The sequence below is a fragment of the Typopeltis vanoorti genome, chromosome 6 (assembly GCF_054136105.1).
Source record: "Typopeltis vanoorti isolate ZY-2024b chromosome 6, IOZ_Tvanoo_1.0, whole genome shotgun sequence".
Taxonomy (NCBI): domain Eukaryota; kingdom Metazoa; phylum Arthropoda; class Arachnida; order Uropygi; family Thelyphonidae; genus Typopeltis; species Typopeltis vanoorti.
In genome coordinates this window covers 46,091,144-46,115,646 of record NC_143554.1, presented here as the reverse complement: position 1 = coordinate 46,115,646, position 24,503 = coordinate 46,091,144, and the positions used below count along the sequence as shown (strand labels likewise).

Here is a 24,503-nt window from a genome sequence, read left to right as displayed (position 1 = left end):
ATGTAGAGAAATGGAAAAAGCATTTATTTAGGATAGAAAGATCACCTAGCAAAAGAAGTGGATAAATATAGAGCAAATGGAAGGGGAGAGAGAGAGAGAGAGATAGGAATGCCAGCTGCAAGATGGAAAAGACCAGTGAAGTCATAACAGAGAAATGCCTAATCCTTGAGAAGAAGAAGTGTTCTCCATTTCTCTTCTTTATTCAAGACATTTTAGTACTCAAATGATTAAAAGCTTTAAGATCTTCTATTACCAATATCTCAAACACTAAGATGAAGATATTTTAGTGAATTCCAATCGTGTTAAAATACAATTTCTGTCATATTAACAAGAAAGAACCTATTTCACTCCCTCTTACTTTCGATAATGTTCTGATTTCCAGTCAAGATCAGTTTTTTCTTCTTGTGCTGATATCTTGACATACACATATTACCTCCATAGTTTCTTGGTCTGTGGAGGGTAAAAGTCACCCCCCCCCCCAAAAAAAAAAGAAAACATCACTACTCTCCTCAACTCTCAAATAACTATGAATTAAATATAAATTAAAAGTAAGACTAATTTCAATAAATAAGAATTGCAGTGTGATTGATCTTCATATGTAGCTTTTGCAGATTTCTTGGAGAACTAAAGCACAGATAAGGATAAGAATTAAAAATGGAATGGAGAATAAATGGTTTCATACCTATAAGAATTCTTTCTACAATGCATTCTGTGCAAATACTGATCAGAAATCTAAAGCAATAAGCAAATTGGAAGAGATATGAAGCTGATGGCATGGATAGGTGTTGGTGGCTGACAAACACCAGAGAGTAGTATATGGTGGAGTGGAATCTAAGAAAATGCAGGTGACCAGTGGCCTCAGGGTTCTGTACTAGGGCCACTACTCTTTAATTTGTATATTAATATTATGGGAAGTGAATTAAGTGGGGATATTCAGTTGTCTGATAAGGATGCAAAATTGGGGAGAGCAACAGTTGATAAACATGTAGGTATTCTGCAGTATGATTTAGATATATAGGCATCATGGGCAAAAGTATAATGGTTGCCAATTTAATGTTACAAAATGTAAGGTTGTGTACTTCAGGTTGAAACAATTACATACTGTGTATTGCACTGATGGTAATAGATTGCAGGAAATTGATAAGACTTGGCAGTAATGGATGACAGAGACTTGAAGTTCAGAGGTCATACTGCAAAAGTTGGCAAAAGAGTTCAAAGGATTTGAATGTTGAAAAACACACTGACAAGTAAGCATAGGGAGGTTATCCCTCTTTATAATGATATGATTCAAATGTATCTTGACTACAGCACAGATGTGGTCACTCGGATTTCTTGGGGATCCAGAGGTGGTGGAGAGGATTCAGTGATAAGTGACCAAGCTGGTGACAGGTCTGTGAAATGCTCTCTATGAAAATAGATTGAAGGTGCATGGGTCACAAAGTTTTGTCAACAGGCAGAAAAGTGGGAAATCACAGAAACTTATAAGTTATTTAAGAGTTCTATAAGATTGTCACAAAAGAAAATTTTCAATATATGTTGAACAGAGAAAGAGGATCACTCTAAGTTGTGCAAGAGTGTGGTTAGTAAGGGTGTGCAAACCTGATTTTTTGTTTAGAGAGTGGTAAAAGAGTGGAGATGGATAATTGCCAGAATTAGACGTGTGCCCCGACAGTGAATGGGCTAAAGGAGAGGTATTGCAGACATTGTGTGTAAATGTTAATGTGGGTCTCCCACAATGAGTCTTCTGACTCCATAGAAATACCCAAATAATGATGATAATAAATACAGAAATTTGAACAGTCATTCTGTTTGGCATTGTTCTAATCCACCACACAAAGCAAGTGGCTGTGTGAATATTACTCCATAAAAGAATAATACTAAATTGTGATGTGAACTGTGTAGAAGATAAATAGTATCCACTACAAATTTTTTCTTAGGTCTCTTCTTGAACATGCTTGCATAAATCTTACCTAGAACTTTGTAGTTATCACATTCAATTTTATTTACCTTGTTTTACAGATATGTACTACAGGAGCTCTACTCAAATCATCTGGAATTGGACCTTTTGAATTATGCAGTGTGCACTGTAAAATCTTTATAACCTCCATATTTGAGGATTACTGATCAATTATCTACATTTGCTACCTTTTCACATTTCAGGTTTATATTGATCTTTTCCACCTTCAATATTAATTAATATGTATTCCTGATTGCATTCCTCTCAGATATTTATTAACACACATCCACTTCACCAACATCCGTTGCCTAAACTCCAACCTGAATAGTGTCCACTACCACCTACAGTCTACCAAACCCCATCTACTCTTCCTGGCAGAAACCCAAATCTCACCTCCCCCCAGCACCACTTATCTCAACCTCCCAAACTACTCACTCTTCAACAACTTTCATCCCAAGGGTGGTGTCTGCGCATACATCAGCTCAGACATACCTTGCCAGAGAGCACCTAACCTAGAATCACCCAACTTTGACCTTCTTTGGTTGAAAATATCCCTTCCCCACCCAGTTCAATTCATCTGTTGCCTCTATCGCTTCCTCCCCAAAGCAAACAACCACCCTGAGCTCTTTAATTTCCTCTCCCTAAAAGTAGGCTTTCTCCAATCCCACTTTCTCAACAGCAAAATCCTTCTGGGAGATTTTAACATCCACAACACTAGTTGGGCTTTCCTCCTCCAGTTGTACAGATCTTGCAGGCAGAGATACAAAAACATTTGCCATCACCAACAACCTTATACAACTTGTCCAGATGCCAACCAGAATACCAGATAACCCAAACCACTTCCCAGACACTCTAGATCTCTTCCTCGCCAATGACCCCCTCCAAATACACAGTGAAAGTAATGAGCCCCCCTGGGCAATTCTGACCACAACCTAGTGCTCATCTCCTCCCCCATGCAACAATATTTACACAGCCACTCCCATACAAGAATAGTTTGGCACTATAACAGTGCTAAGTGGGACAGCCTCCGCATTCCCGTGGTTGGACTATTGCTTCCAGCCTTCCAACCCAAACATATGCACCGAGCTTATTACCAAAGTAATCCTCACCGGCATGAATACATACATTCTACACAACACTCTGAACTGCCATTCCCTAATGAAACCCTGGTTCTCCAAAAGATGTGCCAAGGCTGTAGAGATGAAATACCAGACATACCACAACTGGCTGAAATCAAGAACCTCATCACTCAAAGCTTACACTGAAGCCCATAATAGATGCAAAAAAACAATCAACGCTTCCAAAACAGAGTTCAAAAGAGCAAAAAGCAGGAAACTAGCAGCCTGTCCAAACGGCAGCCGAGCCTTTTGGTCTCTTGCCAAAGCAATTGGCCGCAACTTCTCTCCAACATTATTCTCAGCCCTATCACACCCTGATGGCTCTACTACCTCATCACCCACAGAAAAAGCCAATCTTCTGGCCTCATACTTTGCTTGAAATGCATGCATAACTGACAATGGTAAATGTCCCCCAACCATTCCAGACACCCAACATACAATGCCCCCTATATCCTTTTGCCAGGATGACATCAGAAAAATACTGTCCCAATTAGACACAAAAAAGTCTCCTGGCCCCAATGGCATTCCCCCAATTGTTCTGAAAAATTGTGCTCCAGAACTGACCCCTATCCTATGTCATCTATATATACTCTCCTACTCCACTGGAATCTATCCCACAAACTGGAAATTGGCCTATATTCAGCCCATTGCCAAGAAGGGTGACAAGTCACTGCCATCCAATTACTGCCCTAACTCGCTTACCTCAGTCCTGTCAAAGGTAATGGAAAAAATCATCAATTCCCATCTCCTACACTATCTTGAAGACACTCACCAAATAAATGACTGTCAGTATGGATTCCACCACTGCTGCTCAACAGGAGATCTACTCACACACGTCACCCATTTCTGGACAAATGCTATGGAGAGGTTTGGCAAATCTCAAGTGGTTGCACTAGATATCTCCAAAGCCTTTGACCACGTCTGCACAAAGGCCTACTAGACAAACTACCATCATTCGATCTGACCCAGGACTTCTGTAGGTGAATTGTCAGTTTTCTGTCTGGACGAACACTGTGTGAGATGGTAGATGGCTCCCTATCCTCGCACCACTCAATTAATGCTGGGGTCCCACAGGGTTCTGTCCTCTCACCAACCCTGTTCCTACTGTACATCAATGACCTGCTGCAATTGACCTCCAACCCAATACACAGTTTTGCAGATGACAGCATACTACACTCCTCGCTTGCATTTGATAAGCCTTGCCCTACACAACTCACCTCATCCTACAGAATCAACCACCACCACCCTCAACTCCAATCTCCAAGCCATCCTACAATAAGGTTTGGATAACCTCATAAATTTCAACGCCAACAAAACCCAGTTCTGTACTCTTTCTCATAAAAAAGAACAACTTTTTCCCAGTATCCTTTTTGACGATACCCAAATTTCCAGACAGCCTGAGATCCCTCTCCTCGGAATCACCCTCACATCAAACCTCTCCTGGCACAAACATATCTCAAAACACTGCATCCTCAGCCTCAAAAAAAACTTGGATTTCTCTTCTGCTCAAGACGTTACTTCACCCCTGAACAGCTACTAACATTATACAAGTCACAAATCCGCCCGACTATTGAATACTGCTCCCACATATGGGGGTGGGGGCCCCTAAAAGCTCTCTCAAAATGCTCAACTCAATACAGAGGAGGGCAATTAGACTTATCAATGATTCATCCCTTACCAACTCTTCCCCCCCCCCCACTTTCACACAGACGTTTGGTCTCTGCAGTAAGTATATTCTACAAATATTTCTATGGGAAATGCTCATCCGAAATAACATCAACAATTCCCCCGCTCAGTGCTAAGCTCATTGGAACACGTGCAGCTGCTGCACAACATCCCTTCACAGTACACCTAGAAACAAACAGAACAAATTTCTTTCCCTCTTCCTTCATCCCTGCAACTGCTGCACTGTGGAACAGTCGCCCACCTGCTGTATTTCCCAACGAATACAATTTAAAGTCATTCAAATGTACACAAATTCCTCCTTTCCTGACCCACCACCCATACACGGTACTAATGTACTACAGGTTGACCAATCAACCTCCTGTGTATGGGCCCAACATAAAAAACACTGCTTATTTAATCATCCTTCAATAACCAAATTACTCCAGGTGTCCAGAATCTTTCTTCAGTTTATGTTCTTTGTCATCTCAATGTACTCTTTCCTCCATTTCTAAGCTTTTTCAATAGCCTCAAGAACATGCTGCCACCTTCCTGAGTTATCTTCTTACCAAAGTCTTCCCATGACTTCTGTTCACTACCTTCACACAGTTTTTTCTCATTTGTCTCTGCATTCTCTCAATGCACATGCTGATTTGCTTACTGAATAGATTCTAATGTGATTTCTACTTTTCTAGAACTGCCTCTAACTTCTTGAGTCCATCTTAAAGATCAAATTTTTCTATCTTTGTAAACAACTTCACTACATACCCCTCTCTCTAAATTAATTAGTTTTCTTCCAAGTTTGTCAATGAGTCTCCAAAGTTTGATCATTTATCTTGATCAATGTGAGATGATCAAGATATTGAGTGAATGAGTTTAATAGAAACTGGTATGATAGCTGGTGTAAGTGATGTGTGGCCTCCCTTGATGCATCCTTGACTCCCTGAAGTCTGATGACGATGATGATAATAAAAATACAATAATGATAAAATATTAAGTATGTTCCCAAAATATTAAGTGGCTATATGGTAACAAACAGAATGAAAAAAAAGAAAGATTAGCAAACAAAAAGCTGTTTTTAGCAAAAATGGTGATCAAAAATGGTAAGAAAGAGATCAAGAGGAATACTAAGATATAAATGTGATGTAGTAGGTCCTTTAGAAGATAGAAAAGTAAATCCTTTATTTCACCAATTAACTTTCAGGTTGGACAGTTATTTGTCATATCACTTTGATCTGATAAATAACTGTCCAATCTGAAAGTTAATAGTTGGAAGGAAAATATGAGGAAGCAATCAACTAAGCAGAGAACTCATAGTGACCAGGAAGAGTTTGTTATAAGAGATGGTTTCATATATATTTCTCTAATAATAGCATTATGGCTGAGGATATTTTTCAGGACTTTTTGATAGCTTGTTATAACAGTGTTTGCTATAGTAAGTCAACTGTAATTGTGTGTGGACTTTCATAATATCTGGTATATCTCTTTTGGCATATGCACTGTTAATCTGTCATCTTTAATTAAGAACCTAGCAGTTAAAATGTTTTACATATACAGATTCATTATTGGGGAAAGTTGATATTTTACCCTTTTGAACAGTTGAACCATCATCATGGAAAATATGAATAAGATAGAGATTTTGAACCAATAAAAGTCTAAGAGAAGATTCTCTTAGATCATTATTGATTCAAAAAAGGTACAAGAGAATCTGGTGATATATCAGAACATTCTCAAAGTGCATTTACTACCTAAGAACAATCAAATATGTCATATCTAACAAGTGTTTAAATAAATAAAATACCTCTAGCGACTGCCTTAAAAAAGTTCTTTTTTCTTGTTTGGCCCATTCTATACACTCTTGACAAAGGGGTACCTGGAAAAAAAAAAAAAAAAATCAGAAATACTTCAAAATAATACTAATGCAAACTTGGTGAAGTATGTTAACTATTAAGTTCCATTTCATATAAAATATCAACTATGCAGTAAGCCCAGATGATGAAAAGTATTTATTCCATATCCTGGAATAGGAGAAAAAAAATATTTCAGCCATTAGTATTGCTCTTTAATTGATGGAAAATTGTAGACTTAGATAGGATTTGCAATTTGCATAATATTGCAATTTTCACTTGCACTGTGAAAAGGTTAAATATCTATAAAAATAAATAAAATAAATAATAAAAAAAATATAAAGTGAAAATAAAATGTATGTTAACTATTGACTATTAAATTATTTCAGGAAATTACAATGCATACTAAATATTAATTAAAAGAAAACTTTAATCAATACTTCCAAAATTTCACAAATGTTACATTGCCATCTTCATGGGAACATAAAACTACAAGTGCACGCAGGCACTAACAACAAGCAAATGAGGCTGAAGCTGTTCATTTAGCTGTAATTGCAGCTAGTTCCATTCTTGGTTTCAGGAAGGTCAAAGAATTAAGAACTTCTTCATACTACCAATCCAGTGGCATCAACACGACTGCTGCCATCTTATCATAGCATTCTCTAATGACATATTGCTTGCCACTTGCATCTCGAGATCAGGTATAGTTACAATGGCTGGTCTATGATGGTCCATGACTATTGCAGTGGGAGCTATCTCAAGAAATTCAAGCATATGAGATGGTGGGGGATAATAACTGATATGATAGATATTAGTAGTAACAGTACAGTAGAACCTTAGTTGTCGAACGCCTCTCATCTCGAACAAATCGGTTCCCGAACATATTTTCCAAACCAAAATCGCACCGGTTTCCAAACAGCCAAACTGGCAACCACGTGATCCCTGAGCTGAGATGTACAGCAGGAGAGCGTCACTTATGCCTTAGCCTACTCTCAATCCAGACACCTGCTCGAAGTTGCAATGCCTTTTCTTGATTTTTTTTTTTTTTATAAATTATTATTAAAAAAGCTACCATGGGACTGAAGAAAGATAGTGATAGCAGCAAAGTGAAAAGAAAATTGTTATTTTTGTTAGAACCTAGATAGAAGCAAAAAGAGAACTCTTATCAAAACATGAAAATGACGTTCGTGTCTCGGATCTTGCTATGCAGTTCGGTATGGCGATATCAATGATCTGTAATATACTTAAAAATAAAGAGGAAATCAAGGCAATTGATGTTGCAAAAGAAGTTCTTACTAAACAAAGATCTCAGATGATTGAAGAAGTGGAAAAATTGTTGCTGATTTGGATAAACGAGAAACAGTTAGCTTGGGTAACCAGGCAATTTTTTTATTCAGTGGATCCATGAAGTCTTTGCCCCAAATGTGAGAAAATACCTTCAAGATAAAAATTTGCCATTAAAATGCCTTCCTGTGATGGACAATGCTCCTGCTCACTCTCCAGGCTTGGAGGACGAGTTGGTGAAGGAACTTGATTTTATCACAGTAAAGTTCCTATCCCTTAACACGACTCCTCTAATCCAGCCCATGGGCCAGCAGGTCATTTCAAACTTTAAGAAACTCTACACCAAAGCACTACTTCAAAGGTGTTTTGAAATGACCTCTGACACAGAATTAACATTCAGAAAATTCTGGAAAAATCACTTCAATATCCTCCATTGCTTCATATTCTTGACAAAGTCTGGATGCAAGTGACTTACAGGACCATAAACTCGGCCTGGAGGAAATTGTAGCCAGACTGTGTAGCAGACAGAGACATTCAGGGCTTTGAGGCTGAGTATGTTGCTGTTGTCGATGATGTTGTGTCTCTGGGCAAGAGCATGGCCTTGGAAGTTGGCAATGCTGATGTGGAGGACCACAGGAATGAGCTCACCACAGAAGAATTGGAATACCTTCAGAAGGAGCAGCAAACGACGGTGATTGAAGAAATGTCTTCAGAGATAGAGGAAGGAAGGGAAGATTCCTAGTTCTTTTATCAAAGGCATGTGTGTGAAATGGGGTGAGGTGCAAAGTTTTGTGAAAAGAGATCACCCTTTTTCATCTATTTTATCTATTTATTGTGTTTATTCTTTTATGTAAGATTTTATGCATTTTCATTATTTTTGTATACGTATACGATTTTGTATACGATTTTATGCATGAAGTACTACTGTAAAGGTTTAAATAAGCAATCATCTGGGGTTCGGAAACAGATTATTCCATTTTACATTAATTCTTATGGGAAAATAGTTTCAGTTTTCAAACAAATCGGTTTCTAAACAGTCTTTAGGAACGAATTATGTTCGACAACCGAGGTTCCACTGTATTCTGGTTTTCTAAGCAACTGAAACTATCTAAAATGTGCATGATCATCTAAATTCTCATTTTTATCCCTTTTAACAACAGTGTGTTTATTTTATGTCAACATCTGCTATAATATATTAGGTTATCTTCATTTGGTCAATTTATGCTGCAAAGAAATGACAAACAATTCCAACACTAGCATCATTCTTCATCCCCTTCCTCCTTGAATTCAGCGAGTTTGATTTCCTGCAGGTACACATGGGCAGTGCTGGGACCAAGAACTTTTTGGCAGACAAGATAGATACATCTCAAACACTTCATCACCACCACATTCATTTTTGTGTTTGGAGCAGTGAAAATAGACCATCAGTCATTTGATTGATATCACTAGAGCAACACCACAAGAGTTCTGGTGTTACGCAAATTGGGATATCAAAAAAAAATTTTTTACGCGATTTTTATTCACTTTTATGTGACCAACCTAAAGTCTAAGTTAGGAAAAGATACGTAATTCAAGAAAATTCTGAGAATTTTGTAGAATTGCATTCTCATTTCAATTTAAAAAATTCTAAATTCTAGAACATTCTGAGATTTTTTTTTATTTTTTGCATTCTCGTTTCAATTAAGAAAATTCTAAATTCTTATGAATTTCATTTATTGGGAATTCCCTGAATTACATAACTGACTGTGCATAAAAAAGCAGTTCTTAGTAGTTTGAATTTGGTGTTTGAGTAGACAACACAGTTACCGCATTTTTTAAGTGAAATCAAAATAAAAATCGCATTATAAAATTAATAATTTTGCCAAGAAATAATAAATGGTAAACTATATGTAATTTTCAAACTTTCATTTCATTAACCAAAGATTTTAATCCAGCCCTCACATGATGTTGCCGATAACCAAAAAAAAAAAAAAGGAAAGCCGTTTCCTTGGATATAAAAATTCAAATTTTAGATAGTCTTCAAACTGGGGAAGGTGCGACGGCTGTGGGTAAGCATTTTGGAGTCCGTGAATCAACTATCAGATCTATAAAGAAAAATGAAGAGGCTATTAGAAAAGAGGTATGTTCTGGTACAAAATTGAGTGCAAAATTATCATCATACACGAGATGTTGTTCTAGAAAAGGCTGAAAAAGCTTTAGTGATGTGGATAGAAGATAATACAAAAAAGAATGCCAGTTGACAGAAATTCCATCAAGCAATCAGCATTAAGATTTTACGAACAGATTAAAAAACTGCAGCCAGATACTTCATCTCAATCGAGGAAAAAATATGAATTTCATGCAAGCAATGGTTAACTGGCTAAGTTTATTAAAAGACATGCTCTTCATAATATAAAAATTAAAGGTGAAACGGCTTCTGCTGATGAAACAGCTGCTAAAGCATTTCTACAAAAACTTGCTAAAATAATTTAAGATGGAGGTTACACTCGTGAACAAGTTTGGAATATGGATGAAACCGGCCTTTTCTGGAAAAAAATGCCAACCAGAACTTATGTATCAAAAATGCAAAAAACTGTTGGTGGGTTCAAAGCAGCAAAGGATTGCTATTTGAATGACAAGGGTCTCGAATTTAAAGTGCTTTTGATTCTTGATAATGCACCCAGTCATCCTGCCATAGAATACCCAAATGTGCAATTTTTTTTCTGCCACCCAATACCATATCGTTGCTACAACCTCTAGATCAGGGTATAATTGCGACTTTTAAAACATTATGCCAGACGAACATTTCAGTACATTTTGAACAAGCTAAATGATGATGCAACACTCTCAGTTATGGAGGTGTGGAAAAAATCTTCAATTATGGATTGTATTGATCTGGTTCGATTATCATTATCTGAATTGAGACCAGAAACTATGAATGCATGCTGGAAAGCTATTTGGCCTGCATGTGTTAAAGAGAATGCTCCTGTTCCCTTCAATCATACTGCAGAATTCCACAATATAATAAGTTTGGCATGTGAAATTGGCAGAGAAGAATTCGATGATCTTACGTCGGCAGATATCGAAGAATTGTTAATTGATAAACCTCTTAGCAAAGACGAAATAGTGGAGATTGTTTCTGAGACTCCTGAAAGTGAAGAAGTTAATGATAATGATCAAGATAATCCTACTTTTACTGCTGTTATTATTAAAGAAGGTCTTAAACTGGCCAGTAATTTAGGCAATTATTTTGCCCGACATGATCCAAATGAAGAATGTGCTGGGAAGTTTTTTTTCATGTGAGCTTAAGTTGTTAATGTCTTCATACAGAGAATTATATCGTGATTTATCTAAAGCATCAACACAGCGATTAATAACTAAGTTCATACCAAAAACTATTGAAACAACCAGTGGTACTTTTGTTCAAGACATGACAAGAAGAATTCCACAAGTTGAGGCTGATGCCAATGACGATAATACTATATCTAGTAGTTCTAGTGATATTACAGTCTCACAAAAACGAAAGCTTTCACGTTTATTGTCAGAAACTGATAGCGATAACATAATTTTTTTATAGAATTCTTAGCAAACAACTGAAATGAATATGTTTTTTTTAAAGTTATTAAAATTCATTATATGTATGTGTGTTCTCCATGAAATGTAAATAAAAATCTTATGATCCTAACGAATTTAATGTTTGTTTTTTTTTCATTATTTTGCTTATATATATTTCAGGTTTGGAACCAATCTTCACTTTTTCTATGGAGTCAGTAGTTCTTTTTACACGAATTCTATTTATGCGTAATTTTTAGGAACGTATCAATTGCGTAAAAAGAGGTTTAGGTGTATACTGCTTGTGCTAATAAATGTGGCAAATTTTAATGACATTCCATCTCATGTTCTCACCCTATCTGTTACTGACTGGTACATACGTCATATCTGTGAGACAAGTTTACATAACAGCTATGCTTGATACATTTTCCATAGGAGCATGAAGCTGAACAAAGGACAATAACCTATTTCAACAGCAAAAAACAGAACAGGAGATCCCATTGACAATTAACCAGAAGCAAAACCTGTCATGAACCTGTTGTAATGATCAGTAGTACTCAAATCACATATGCCCAATGTTAATATTCCATACTATCAACATTTTAACTTAATAAATCAATTTATTAAAGTTATATATTTTAACATATATATATTTATATGTTAAATATATAAATATTTAAATATATAAATATATATATTTTAAGCTTCTATATTTTAACATAGAAGAAATTATATTCTTGTTTCAATTCTTTATCCCAAGCATAAGCAAACCAAATGTGTAAGTAAATAATCTCACGACTAGACCACTTGTGAAGAGAGTTGACTTCACATCATTGGTAAATGATGTGAAGTCAACTATATAACTCATAATATACACAGTACATTTCCTTCAGATGTATATTGTTGTGCATTGTGAGAAGAGTCATTACCCAGACTGGTTAATGTTTACTGAGGTCTCACCAATGGAGCTAAATCAATGGATAATACAATTAAATGTTATTTTGATTTTTCCATATATAAGTAGCAAAATCAAAATAATGTATCACCATGTTATATCAGAAATCCTGATAAACAGCTAGGATAGCCATGGAAAGGAATCCACACGGAAAAAGGAATCGCCCCAAAATAACCTGGAGGAGATAGACCGAGATGGAGATGAAGCAGATGGGGAGATCCTGGAGTGAACTTAAGAGGGAGGCAGCAAACAGAGTCCGATGGAAAGCATTGATGAGGTCCTATGCTCTGCAGGAAGTGAAGAGGATAAATAAGTATGTTAGTAAAATACTCTGGATTAGAGAAGGTCATAGAAATTTTGTAACGAAATAAATAAAGTGAAGTCAACTGCCTTCAAATGCCAGTAGGCTAGTTATGAGGTATTTCACATGCAACATTTTGTTAGCTTATGCTTATATAAGGATTCAAACAAGAATTTTTTTTTTTTTTTTTTTACTTTGTAACCAAGCAAAAACAACTTTCTATAGTATTTTAACTCACAATGATAAAGTAAGGTTCTGACTTTTCTCAAAACTTTTTTCAATGCAAACATAATGCTTTTTCATTTTCCTTTTGAAAAATTTGTTCCTTACTACTGTTCCTTACTATAAAATATTTTGTAAAGAAAGTATATAGTATTACTAAACCAAGATGTGACAGATATAAATAAATCTAGCTAACCAGCTTTATATATATATATATGTTACCGCTAAAGCTCGAAAGCTGTTAATGTGCACATTACCTAGCTAATCTGCAGATTAACTGATTTGCTCTGTTAATGTCCGAAATCAAGAGTTTTCCACATTTTACCTAGGTAATGTGCACATTAATGGCTTCCCTATCGTTAAAGTTCAAAAGTTTGTTTCTCTCATTTCCTTTCCCTGCTCCTTCCCCCCTCTCCCTCCACTTTTAGTTTGGTTTCACCAGTGTCATATGTTTTGCAAATTCATTTCCTTAATTGTAATAATATTTTAAACCGTTTGATTCTTAGTATATAGTTTTTTAATTGATTGATGATTGATTCTATCAACTAATTTGTTGATTGTATTAACTTGTAGATATCGAAAAATAAATAAATAACATTATGTTAATTTAAGCGTACAGAAACGTTGCTGTTGTTCCAGCAAAGATCTTATTTTCACTTTAACGAGTGCCTAATAGGTAATGTGCAGATTACCTAGGTAATTTGAGAAATGAAACAATTTTCGGCACTTTAATGGATCACCCTAGTTAATCTGCACAATACCTAGATAATCTGTAGAATAACTGATTTCTGCACTTGAGCGGTAACATATATATATATATATTTGTAACTTGAAACCAAAAGAATATAATAAAAATCAATAAAAATTCCTGTATTGTTATTCCATTACAGCGGTTTTCAGAGGTTTTTATTATTTTCTTTAACTGGAAGCAAAACTTGTCATAAACAATAGTGGTATGCTTTTGTATTGAAATTAATCTCAGTCAACAAATGTTAACCAAATAAAAAATTTAAGTTAAGATATCAATGCAACATGAACAAAATACAGAAACTTTTAACTTTCTAAGAAACAACAGATTTTAGTCAGTGTTTTAAAGAATAATAAAATTACATGTGATCATATACAATTTTATTTCTAACTAGCTTTGCTGATCCTGTGATCAGCTGGTTCAGAAATCACATCTAAACTTGCAAAAAACAGTATAAACAGACAACTTGTGCAAAAATATTAAACAATATATATATCCAATAGCACAAGAATATATGAGAAAAGGATTAACAATGCAGTAAGAAAAAAAAAACAGCATATCTGCATTGTTAATCAAGATATGCTGTTTAAAATGATATTAGATTAGGTTTTAAAAAATATATAAATTTTTTTGCTATTCACAATGAATACATTTGTTTGAATGATAAATACCAGGTTTTAACTCATATACAGTTTTTTAATTTATACTAGATGTGTTTCACTACATGGCTAACAGCATCCTCGGGAGGTTACTTAAGTAAAAACCAACAAAAAATTAAGCATTTTTCAAACAGTAGATAATATCTAACTTGAATTACTCATGTTATGTGCATTCCCTACATTGTTTGTAAACTATGTGATTTCTGGCATATGAGAGGTCTTTAATGTTACACATTCATTAATGACTTCCAGATGTCATGAAGGATCATTCCTCGATTTCTATTTCGCGTGCATTTTGAGCGCATGACCTCGGAGGAATCCTTGAACAACCCATTGAAGTCATTCTCTTCCAAGTGGGGCATGGAGAATATTCACCAATTTACCATGTAATGTTCTCTGAGGATGTGTGCTACGAGTCCGCTTTTTTTTTCCTTCCCTTCTGTTTTCAACGTTGCCTATATGTTCTTTGTTGTGGATTTCAAAACTTCTCCCAGTCTGACCTACATATATATCTTTCCACAAGAACACAGAATGCTGTGTATACCCAGATGTTTATATAGTGGAACTTTTGTCTTTAGGGGAGTATAGAAAGCTTCATAAGGTGTCAACTAGTTTGAAGGCTGTTGTGATGTTTACTACCTTTAATATTTTGGCTATTTTTCTTGATGCACTGCCAATGTATGGAATGAATACAGTAGCTTTGTAATTCCGCAATAATAAGTTGACGATCAGCAGCGATAGATGTGAGCCCATTTCAAGACATTTGGTAGTAAAATTTTTCTTTCCAAGTGAAGAATGACGATTTCAGGCAATACTGGAAGAGACATGTAATGTCCGATCACCAATTGATACATGGAAAATTATGAAGAATCAGCTATAGCTCAGGAAACTTAAAACCATATGTATGGTGGAGACATGTGTATGACAACTTTATCATCTGGGAAAAAAACCACAAAGACACAGAAGATTTTCTATATTTTCTGAATAATCAACAACCAAAAATAAAATTTGTATCAAAAGTAGAAAAGAATGGAAAATTACCATTTGTAGGCATCCTTGCAACAAAAACATTGCTGGAGGATTATCATTAAAGGTCTAAAAAGTACATCAAAAGTACAAAGGCAGGTCAGTATCTACAAGCAAGTACCTCAATTCCATCACCCTCAACAAAAATTAGGTATAATCAAAACCTTGAAACATACTATTTTTGAAACATACATAGTTTTAAACATACTAAAAAATTATGAAATCAAACAAAAATAAAAACTTGAAATCCTATTTAATCAGCCACTCCAAAATGAGTACTTGATCTTCTTCTCTCTTCCATCATCTATGTGGATGATGATGAGGCCGAATGAACTCTTTCCACTTCTGTCTGTTCTGGGAGAGTCCAAACAATTCTATCCAGTTTAGTGTCGCTTGTTGTGATTTGGTTTGCAGGTCCTCTTTTATTTTGTCTATCCATCTAATTCTGGGCCATCCTTTGGATCTTTTACCCTCCATCATTGTATTCAGGACTTTAGATGGTAGTCTTTCTGTTCCCATTCTGGTCACATGACAAAACCATCGCAGTCTTCTTTCTTGGATTTTGTCTATTATTGTTATTTCTTGTTTTAGTCGTTTCTTTACGTGTATTCAAGTACTCGATAAAAAAAAATAAAAGTAAAAAAATTATTTTCTGATGAACCATTCCGTGATAACCCAGAAATTAATTACAAAGGCAAGGTATCAGTTCCATATGTTAGCAATGCATCAAGAAATATAGTCAAATATTAAAAGTAGTCAACATCAGAAAAGCGTTTCAAAACAGTCAACACCTTATGAAGCTTTCTATGCTTCCCTAAAGACAAAGTTCCATTTTGAAAGTTTATTTTTCACTTGGTTAGAGTATAATAAATTTAGTTTAATCCTTTATCCAAGTGTGAGCAAACAAAGTTTGCACCTGAAAGTATCTTCAGGACTGGGTTAAGGTGGAACAACACCAGGGCAACTCGTTGCAAAGGTGGAGCAAGCCACCAACACTCCTATCTCAATATCTCCTATAATGCAAAACACATCTCCTTGCGGATATGTCTAATGTCATGCATTAAGGGAAGGGCCACTACCCAGACTAGTTTCGACCTTTATTGAGGTCTCTTCAGTGGGAGCCAGGCCCAAGTGGAGATATCAGGCAGAAGCATTAGCAGGTCATCTCTACCTATAGGAATTGCCAATTGGTGTGCCACCCTTTTTTATAATTTACTCTGGATTTAGAGAAAGATGTTGAAAGTTTATTTTTCACTTGGTTAGAGTATAATATGATAGGAGAGTATAATGAGATAGGAGTGTTGGCAGCTTTCTCCACCTTTGCAACGAGTTGCCCTGGTGTTGTACCACCTTAACCCAGTCCTGAAGATACTTTCAGGCGCAAACTTTGTTTGCTCACACTTGGATAAAGGATTAAACTAAATTTATTAAAGTTCCATTTTATAAACATCTGGATGTATACAAAATTCCATGTTCTTGTTGAAAGATATACATTGGTCAGACTGGAGAGAAATTTCAAAATCCATAACAAAGGACATATAAGCAACATTAAGAACAAAAGTAAAGAAAAAAAGCAAACCAATTACTGTTAGACATATAGACATTGAAACATGTAGAAGAAATACATCTAATATAAATAAAAAAAAATTTATATAAGTTAAAACTTGGTATTTATCATTCAAATAATAATAAATAAATAAATGATACTGATGAGCAGTAGTGGGAAACATTGTTTTATCAAAGGTCTACGCATCTGTGTAGAACTTCAGTCTTTTTCCTGAGAATTCTGTTGGGGGGGGGGGGGGGGGAGAGATAGCATATTCTAAAAGCTCAGACTGTCCTAGTAAACAGTACATGATATATTTTTAATATATTCCATGCACAGTTGCAGTTCTCCCAGAATGGCCAAAGTAGTAAGATTAAACCAAAGGTATAAGGAGCATGAATATAAGAGTGTCAGTGAAGGAAATATATACCCTTTGAGGAATTAAAAATGGAGAAAAATTTGCAGATAGGAAAGTTTCTATATATCTGTTTATGGAGAGTAAGTAAAACCATAAAAAAAAGACTTTGTGTGCCTCTATTTCTTGTAATAACAAACTGATGTAATAAATAACATCAATGAAGCAGAGAGAGAAATAATGAGCTCAATGGACAGGAGTCCTTAGATATTTTCTAAGCAAATCATCTAAGGAAATCACATTCAAAAGAATGTATTTATCACAAGCAGAATTTTCAGTCTAGTTTCAAGGCTAATCTTAATGTGAATGTTTAAAATGAAAAAATACAATGAATAACTGAAAATTAAACTTTTCTATTAAACTATGCATGACATGTAATACATAATAATTACTGCAAGATGAGAGCTGGATCTGGAAACTATTAGAATTTAAAGAAGGCTACTGCAATTATTATCAATTAATACATTTAATGAGGAGTACTGAATAAGATAACTCCCCAAACTGAGAAATTTTAAGAGAATTGTTTTTGTTCAGATAAAGATTGGTGTGGGTTTCAGCTTTGATACAGTTTTTTCTAATAAAAATTGGCTCCTGAATAAAATATTAATCCAATGAATCCTGTGTCTGGCAGATCTGCCATGACTGGCAATCCTGACTTACATTCATTTCCATGAGTCTTATAATTCTGATATTCTTCAAAACATATGAGCAGACAAGCCTGTTTGCCCATAATAAACTACATTAGCAAAGAATTTTTTAAATTCCTATACAGAAGAGAGGAAGATATTTAGTCTCAAGAGTGTAAGAATGAATTCAGTTTCCAAATCAAACAGAATGAGATCTGAAGGTTAATCTGGATAGAAAGTTTGGACAACTCAGACTTTTTATGTCAGAGAGAGAGAGAGGGAGGGTCACAACAGCTTCTTAGACCCACCTTTTATATAAAGAATGGCGACTAGAAACTTCTGAAGAAGAAGGAAAGGAATGATAGCTAAACTGACAAATGACATTGGTGATAATGTTGTAGCCACTAGAAACAAAAGCAGTGCTAATGAAAGAATTCTGCTTTCAGAAGTATAAGTGGAGCAGCATAAGGATTTTGCATTGATACATGCAAAATCCTTATGCTGCTCCACTGATGGATGTTTATATTCTAATTCCTTTATTTTTTTTATGCATCTTTCACTCAAAGTGAAAATTTCTTACAACCACATTTATTATGCTACAGCTTATCATGAAAAAACTCCCATATTTAAACTTTCTACAATAAAGTATCATGTTTTCTTCCATTTGATTCTGTAGGTGATGGCATGGTACACTATACTTGACTGTCTGTAACCGTGATGACTTCTGCATGACTCCAACTTTGATATCTCTCCTGGGTCTGGCTCCCACTGATAAGACCTCAACAAAGGTCGAAAATGGTCTGGTAGTGGCCCTTCCCATTATGCATAGCATCATACACATCCTTAAGGAGGTGTGCTTTGCATTATGGGATACATACTAAGGCAAGTGATATGAAGTCATTAGCCTCTATATACAAATAACTCAGACGTGAATATATTTTCATATGAAAAACATCGTTTTGCTTCCTTGGGAAAAAGATTAAAACCAAGTATATAATTTCTTGGTATCTTTAATGTATAACAAACCCAAGGTAAAAAACTTTCAATAGTAATTCTTGTCACAAACTGATGGAAGGAGATGGTCCTTAGAGGAGTATATAAGAACAGATAGTTTCAAGTGTGTGTGTGTGTGGAGGGTGGGGGTTAAAGCAGTGCAGATATGTTTCTTTAAAGTTCTTGCTATTTTTCCAATGTACCCCAAATAATGGCAATAGTGATGGCACCAAACCTATGTGTAGAGACTGTGAATTGATGGGAGGATTAAGTATTTAATTCTACTGGACTTGTACCATTAGATAAAAAGGTACAATGTATATGATTACATTAAACTGTGAGAAATGCCTGAACAGACCGGTGGCTCTGTTAGTTTTTATAATAGCATACAAAAAATGGCAATTATGACAAACTTGGAGCAGTGCATCATACACCTTACATGTTTCTTATGCACCATGGCATAAGAAACCACATGGAATGAATGTCATTAGTGCATGGGAAGTGGTCAAGGATTGTTTGAGCAAGGCAGTATCAGAGTGCATACCCAGGTTCAGGAAGATAAACTGAGTAGGAATAAAGTGGAAATAACTAGAAACAAAGAAGCTGCAAAGAGCATTGTAGAAGAAATATAAACAAGGTTATCAGCATGCCCATGAACAGTATAAAGCACAAGCAAGAAATGTAACTAGGATGGTAAGGAAGGCTAAATCAGTTTACAAGAGAAAATTAGCTAAGAATGCCAAAGTGAATACAATTTTTTTTTTTTTTTTTTTTTTTTTGCTACATAGCAAGTAAGAGAGAGAATGATTATGGAAAGATAGCAGGAAAGTGACAGAAGCAGAAGAAATAGTTCAGTTACTAAGCGATCACTTTGCAAGGGTATATCATCCAGGTGATGACTTTGCAGTTACTGAGGTGACAGACTGATGTGAGCATCGAGGTATATAAACTAGGAGTATTCAGTATGTTGAAAAATATCAATGTGAATACAACAAGAGTCCTGAATGGTATGTCAGTTTGTGTGCTACAAGAATGTGCAGGTGAACAGGCAACGCCTCCTACAAAGTTGTTTAATCTAAGTCTCAGCTCTGGCAATGTTCCAAGGGAGTAGAATGAGGGTAAGACAGTTCCATTTACATAAAGATGGCTCCAAGAGAGAAGTAGCAAATTATAGGGCAATTAGTATCTGGAGTGGTGGTTAAAATATTAGAAAAGTTGGTTAAAAGTAAAATTCAGGAATGGGTGAACAGGAATATGATACTCTATAAGGGGAAGCATGGCTCTGTAAAAGGTAGGTCCTGCCCCAGTAATTTATTTGCACCTTATAAGGTGTAACCTTATAATAAGGTGACAGCAGAACTGGACAAAGGAAATGGCTACACCATGATACTGCTGAACTTTGCAAAGGAAATTTACAGAATACCGCATGGAAAACTATTACATAAGTTGGAGTAAATGGGAATGGATATGAGGCTAGTGACATCGATGGGGGTAACTGATGGACATCAAAGAATGTCTGATGGAGCGGAATCAAGTCAAATGAGGATGACTAGTGGAGTACCCCAGGACTCGGTACTAAGACCACTACGCTTTACATTAATGATATAGCAGATTTGAAGTGGGATATTCAGTTGTTTGCTGATTATGCAAAACTTAGAGGATAATAGTTAAGAAAGGTGATGCAGGTATCTTACAGGATGATTTAATTAAACTGACAGTATGGGCAATGGCTGTCAATTCATTGTGGTAAAATGTAAAGTATGAAACTGGGATAAAAAGATTTCACATGTTGTATCATATTGACGGTACTAGTTTAGAGGAAATTGTTGAGGCTAGGGATCTTGGAGTGATTTTGGATAGAGATTTGAAATTCAGAGGACATATTGCAAGAGTTGACAAAATAGTTCAGAAGATAACTTGGATACCAAAGAACACACTGACAAGTAAAAATAGGAAGGTTATTATCCTTTCTTTTATTGTTACATGGTGATCAGCATTCATTTTTGAAATTATGGAATTTACAACCGTGTTATAACTAGGGTTCATATATTTTTGAAAAAAAAAAAAAAAAAAAATACGGGACACTTTCGGTTTGAATAAAGCAACAAAATTTTTTTGCTTTTGTTACTTACGAACATCAGCAAAGGGAAAAGAATTTAATTAATTATAGCAATCTTAAAATTGAACTTTAAACAATACTAAATCATTGATCTTTGCCTGTGATATACTTCTCAGATGACTATTTTTTCAAGTAAAGAATGATTATGTTTTACCAAGTTATGAAATTCCACACAGTCTTTATTGAAAAACACTTTAACAATGAGCATAGCTTTCACAGTTTCTACAGATAACCTAGTCTTTTTGTTTGTCCATAAGGAGTTCATCTGGGAAAACAGTCTTTCAACACTAGCATTTGTGCCAGGAATGCAGCAGAACTCAACAATCTCTTCAAATTTATTAATTCATTTACTCCAACACTGTTGAATAATTCATACCAAATTTCTCCTGTAGATTTTGCTTTAATTTCTTCTTTCTTCTCTGTAATTGCCTTTTTCAAGATCATCACCTCATCAAACAGTTCAGTTTCATTGATTTTTGTGTTTGGGCAGACCTCTTCAATAGTTGTTACACTTTTCCAACTGAGACTGGCTTCTGGATTCTTCAATAAAATCCAAGACAAACTTTCAGAAGTAAGAGTGTCAGAAGACCATTCTTGGATGTATTCTATACAGGTGTTATAAAATTCATTTTTATAATTACCATATTCTTCTTAGTGATGAATCCATCTTCAATTAATGCCTTCAGTAAGGACTGTTCTTTCCTTGTTGCAAAATCATTATGTCGTCTCTGCTGAAGTTTCTCTAAGAGGCTTTCAATAATGGATTTTGCTTCAGTAAGAGAGACTTTCTCACCTTCAATTGCACAAATTGTTGCATGAAACATTTCAGATCGGCATTCTAGAAATGTGGCTATTATCTCTGAAACTGGATTACTAAAGAAATTTTTTAGAAGCAATGGTGGTTTATCAAGTGAAAGAACATATGATTTGAGAACTTCGTACATCTCATTCATCCTTTTGAGAGCAGGGTACAGAGACAACCATCACGTTTTTGAGTGCCCTAACACTGTCTTGTACTCAGTATTTAAAAAGTCACAAAAATCTTTCAGTGTATGCACTCTAACAGTATAGATATAAAAATGCTGATATAATTTTTCAATGACAGCTTGAACGTCCATGGGCAATGTATCAGCTGCACATTGTATAGCATTATTTATGATATGGGATGTACAACCAACTCCTATCAATGTACGATTCAATTTTGATTTCAATTTATGAAAAACATTGTTCTTTCCTCTTCTGGAACTTCCACCAAAATTTGTATTAGTATTATCTGCAGACAAGGCAACAACTTTCTTTTCAATATTCCACTTTGTCACTAGTTGCCATACATATTCTGTAAGTTGGTCCGCAGTTTCACACAGTAAATCTAAAATCTCTAGAACCATAGTTTTAATGGCCTCTTCTGGTATGAAGTATCGAACTAAAACTGGAACTATTTTCAAAGCACCGTGGCTAGAACTGTATCATTATTGACACATAATTAGCTTTCTCAAGTTCGTTTCTCAAAACAGCCATTGCATAAGGTGCTAATACACTCACAATTATAGCTTGAGTCTTCTTTTGACTGCAAGTCAACTTTTTGTCATATAGTTTCCAGATTATTTTCAACATGCAGTCTATCGAACTGAAACTCTGGTTGTGCATGCATACATGATATGCAAATGTAGCTTCATCATCTGCAAGATTTCTTTTCATTTCACCCATTGTTTTTTTTAGAAAAATAATCTGACACTTTACTACTTACACTTGCATTTTCTGCTAATTTGTCTCTCTTCATAGCGATGTGCTGAGTGATGTCTGACTGACCACCATGTTATACTCTGAATACTGCATTACACTGTGTACATTTCACTTTCTCGTCGAACTTTGCCATCACAATTGCATGGTATAATAAAAGGGTATTCAGTCCTTAGCTTTTCTGTGAGAACACACTTTCTCTTTGGCATTTTAAAGGCATATAAAATAATAAACCTAATTACATTCCATAACAGATCTGTGTCATATCAAATAAGCCGTGCTTAGTTATTAGAACGTCCGCTAGTTGCACTATTCTCGCAACATGTCAGTATTGTCAATTGATAAGACAATTTTATGATCAATAACTAGCATCGATTTCTTGGCAATTATATGTTTTATGTTTAAGAATGGGAATGTTAAACACAAATCACGGGACAATTCTGCGTCCCAAAGAGTTTTATCGGGACGCCAGGACACAAACTCGTAATAAGGGACAATCCTGTAAAATACGGGACGTATATGAACCCTAGTTATAACTAATTCTTTTTATTATCCTGATGTTTCGATCTTCATATCAAGATCATCATCATCTGGAGCATGCACAAACATACAAGACAAGCTGGGTTACATTACAAACCGTAAGCTAGAGAAACAATGATATGATCACATGTTATTCTACTGGCATGACCTCTAGTGAAAAAAAAAAAAAATACATCAAGCTAGATTTAATTTAAGATAACATGAATAAACATTTTTTCTTATAGTTTTCTTTCAGTAACCATGATGTCCTACTTTTTAGTATTACAATTGTTATTTTTGATTTAGGATCCTGGATTTACTACAGTCCTGTTTATAGTTGTTCTTAGAGAGGATTTGAAGTGGGATATTCAGTGGGTCGAACATATGCCTTCCATATGTATGGGATTTTTAGACCTTCATCATTGTTCAGATTAGGGTGGTTGATAATGATCTCACAAGATTCCTTAAATTTGCATTCATACCATGTTTTGGTGTGATGTAGACCAGCGCTTCCCAAACTGTGGGCCATGGCCCCCTTGGGGGACGTGAAATAATGAAAACAAATTTAAAATGTTTTAAAACTAAGGAGATTTTTTTAATCGTAAAAGGAAAGTATTTAATTTTTATTATTTATTATTTCTTTTTTATTATAATTTTCCATTAAATTATAATTTAATGGAAAAAATCACACATTGGTGTAGGTTCACAAATTTTGATTCTTGCGTATTTTGGCGCTTGATGAATATTAGTAAATATATGCTTATTCGTATAAGTTTCATTTCAAAGTTATTGATGAGAAGCACAAAAAAGATTACAAATGCAAAATCTGGAATACAAATTGTATTGAATATAAATACAATAAATATTATAATATATGTCTGGATTACGTTTTTTTTTTCCGATGGGGGGGGGCTGTGAAATATTTTAATGTTTCCAAAGGGGCCTTGGCATCCATAAGTTTGGGAAGCACTGATGTAGACAACTAGTGCTTTTCCAGTCAATTTTATATAAGGTGTTCAGGGCATGATCAGAAAGGCCATCTTCACCATAATTATTATATTTAATGTGTCATTTATGTTCTTTTTGTCTGATAGGAATTGTGCATCCTGTTTCTCCTATATATGGTATGTTACAGGTGCAATGAATACGGTATACTCCAGGGTGGGCCAGCAGTGGGAGTGGGTCTTTGGATAAGTTGAGTAAGCTTTTTAATTTTGCAGGGGGTTTAAAGGTGG

At 35.2% G+C, this 24,503-nt stretch overlaps 1 protein-coding gene across 1 annotated transcript in view; it reads right to left on the bottom strand.

Annotated features, from left to right (window-relative positions):
• Positions 1-24,503, bottom strand: part of LOC150105429 (26S proteasome non-ATPase regulatory subunit 11-like) — a 324,220-nt gene that overhangs the window by 195,895 nt on the left and 103,822 nt on the right. The window contains exon 4 of the mRNA XM_090393957.1: positions 6,539-6,610. Coding sequence (XP_090250083.1) covers positions 6,539-6,610 — 72 coding nt within the window. The remainder of the gene's footprint in view (positions 1-6,538; positions 6,611-24,503) is intronic.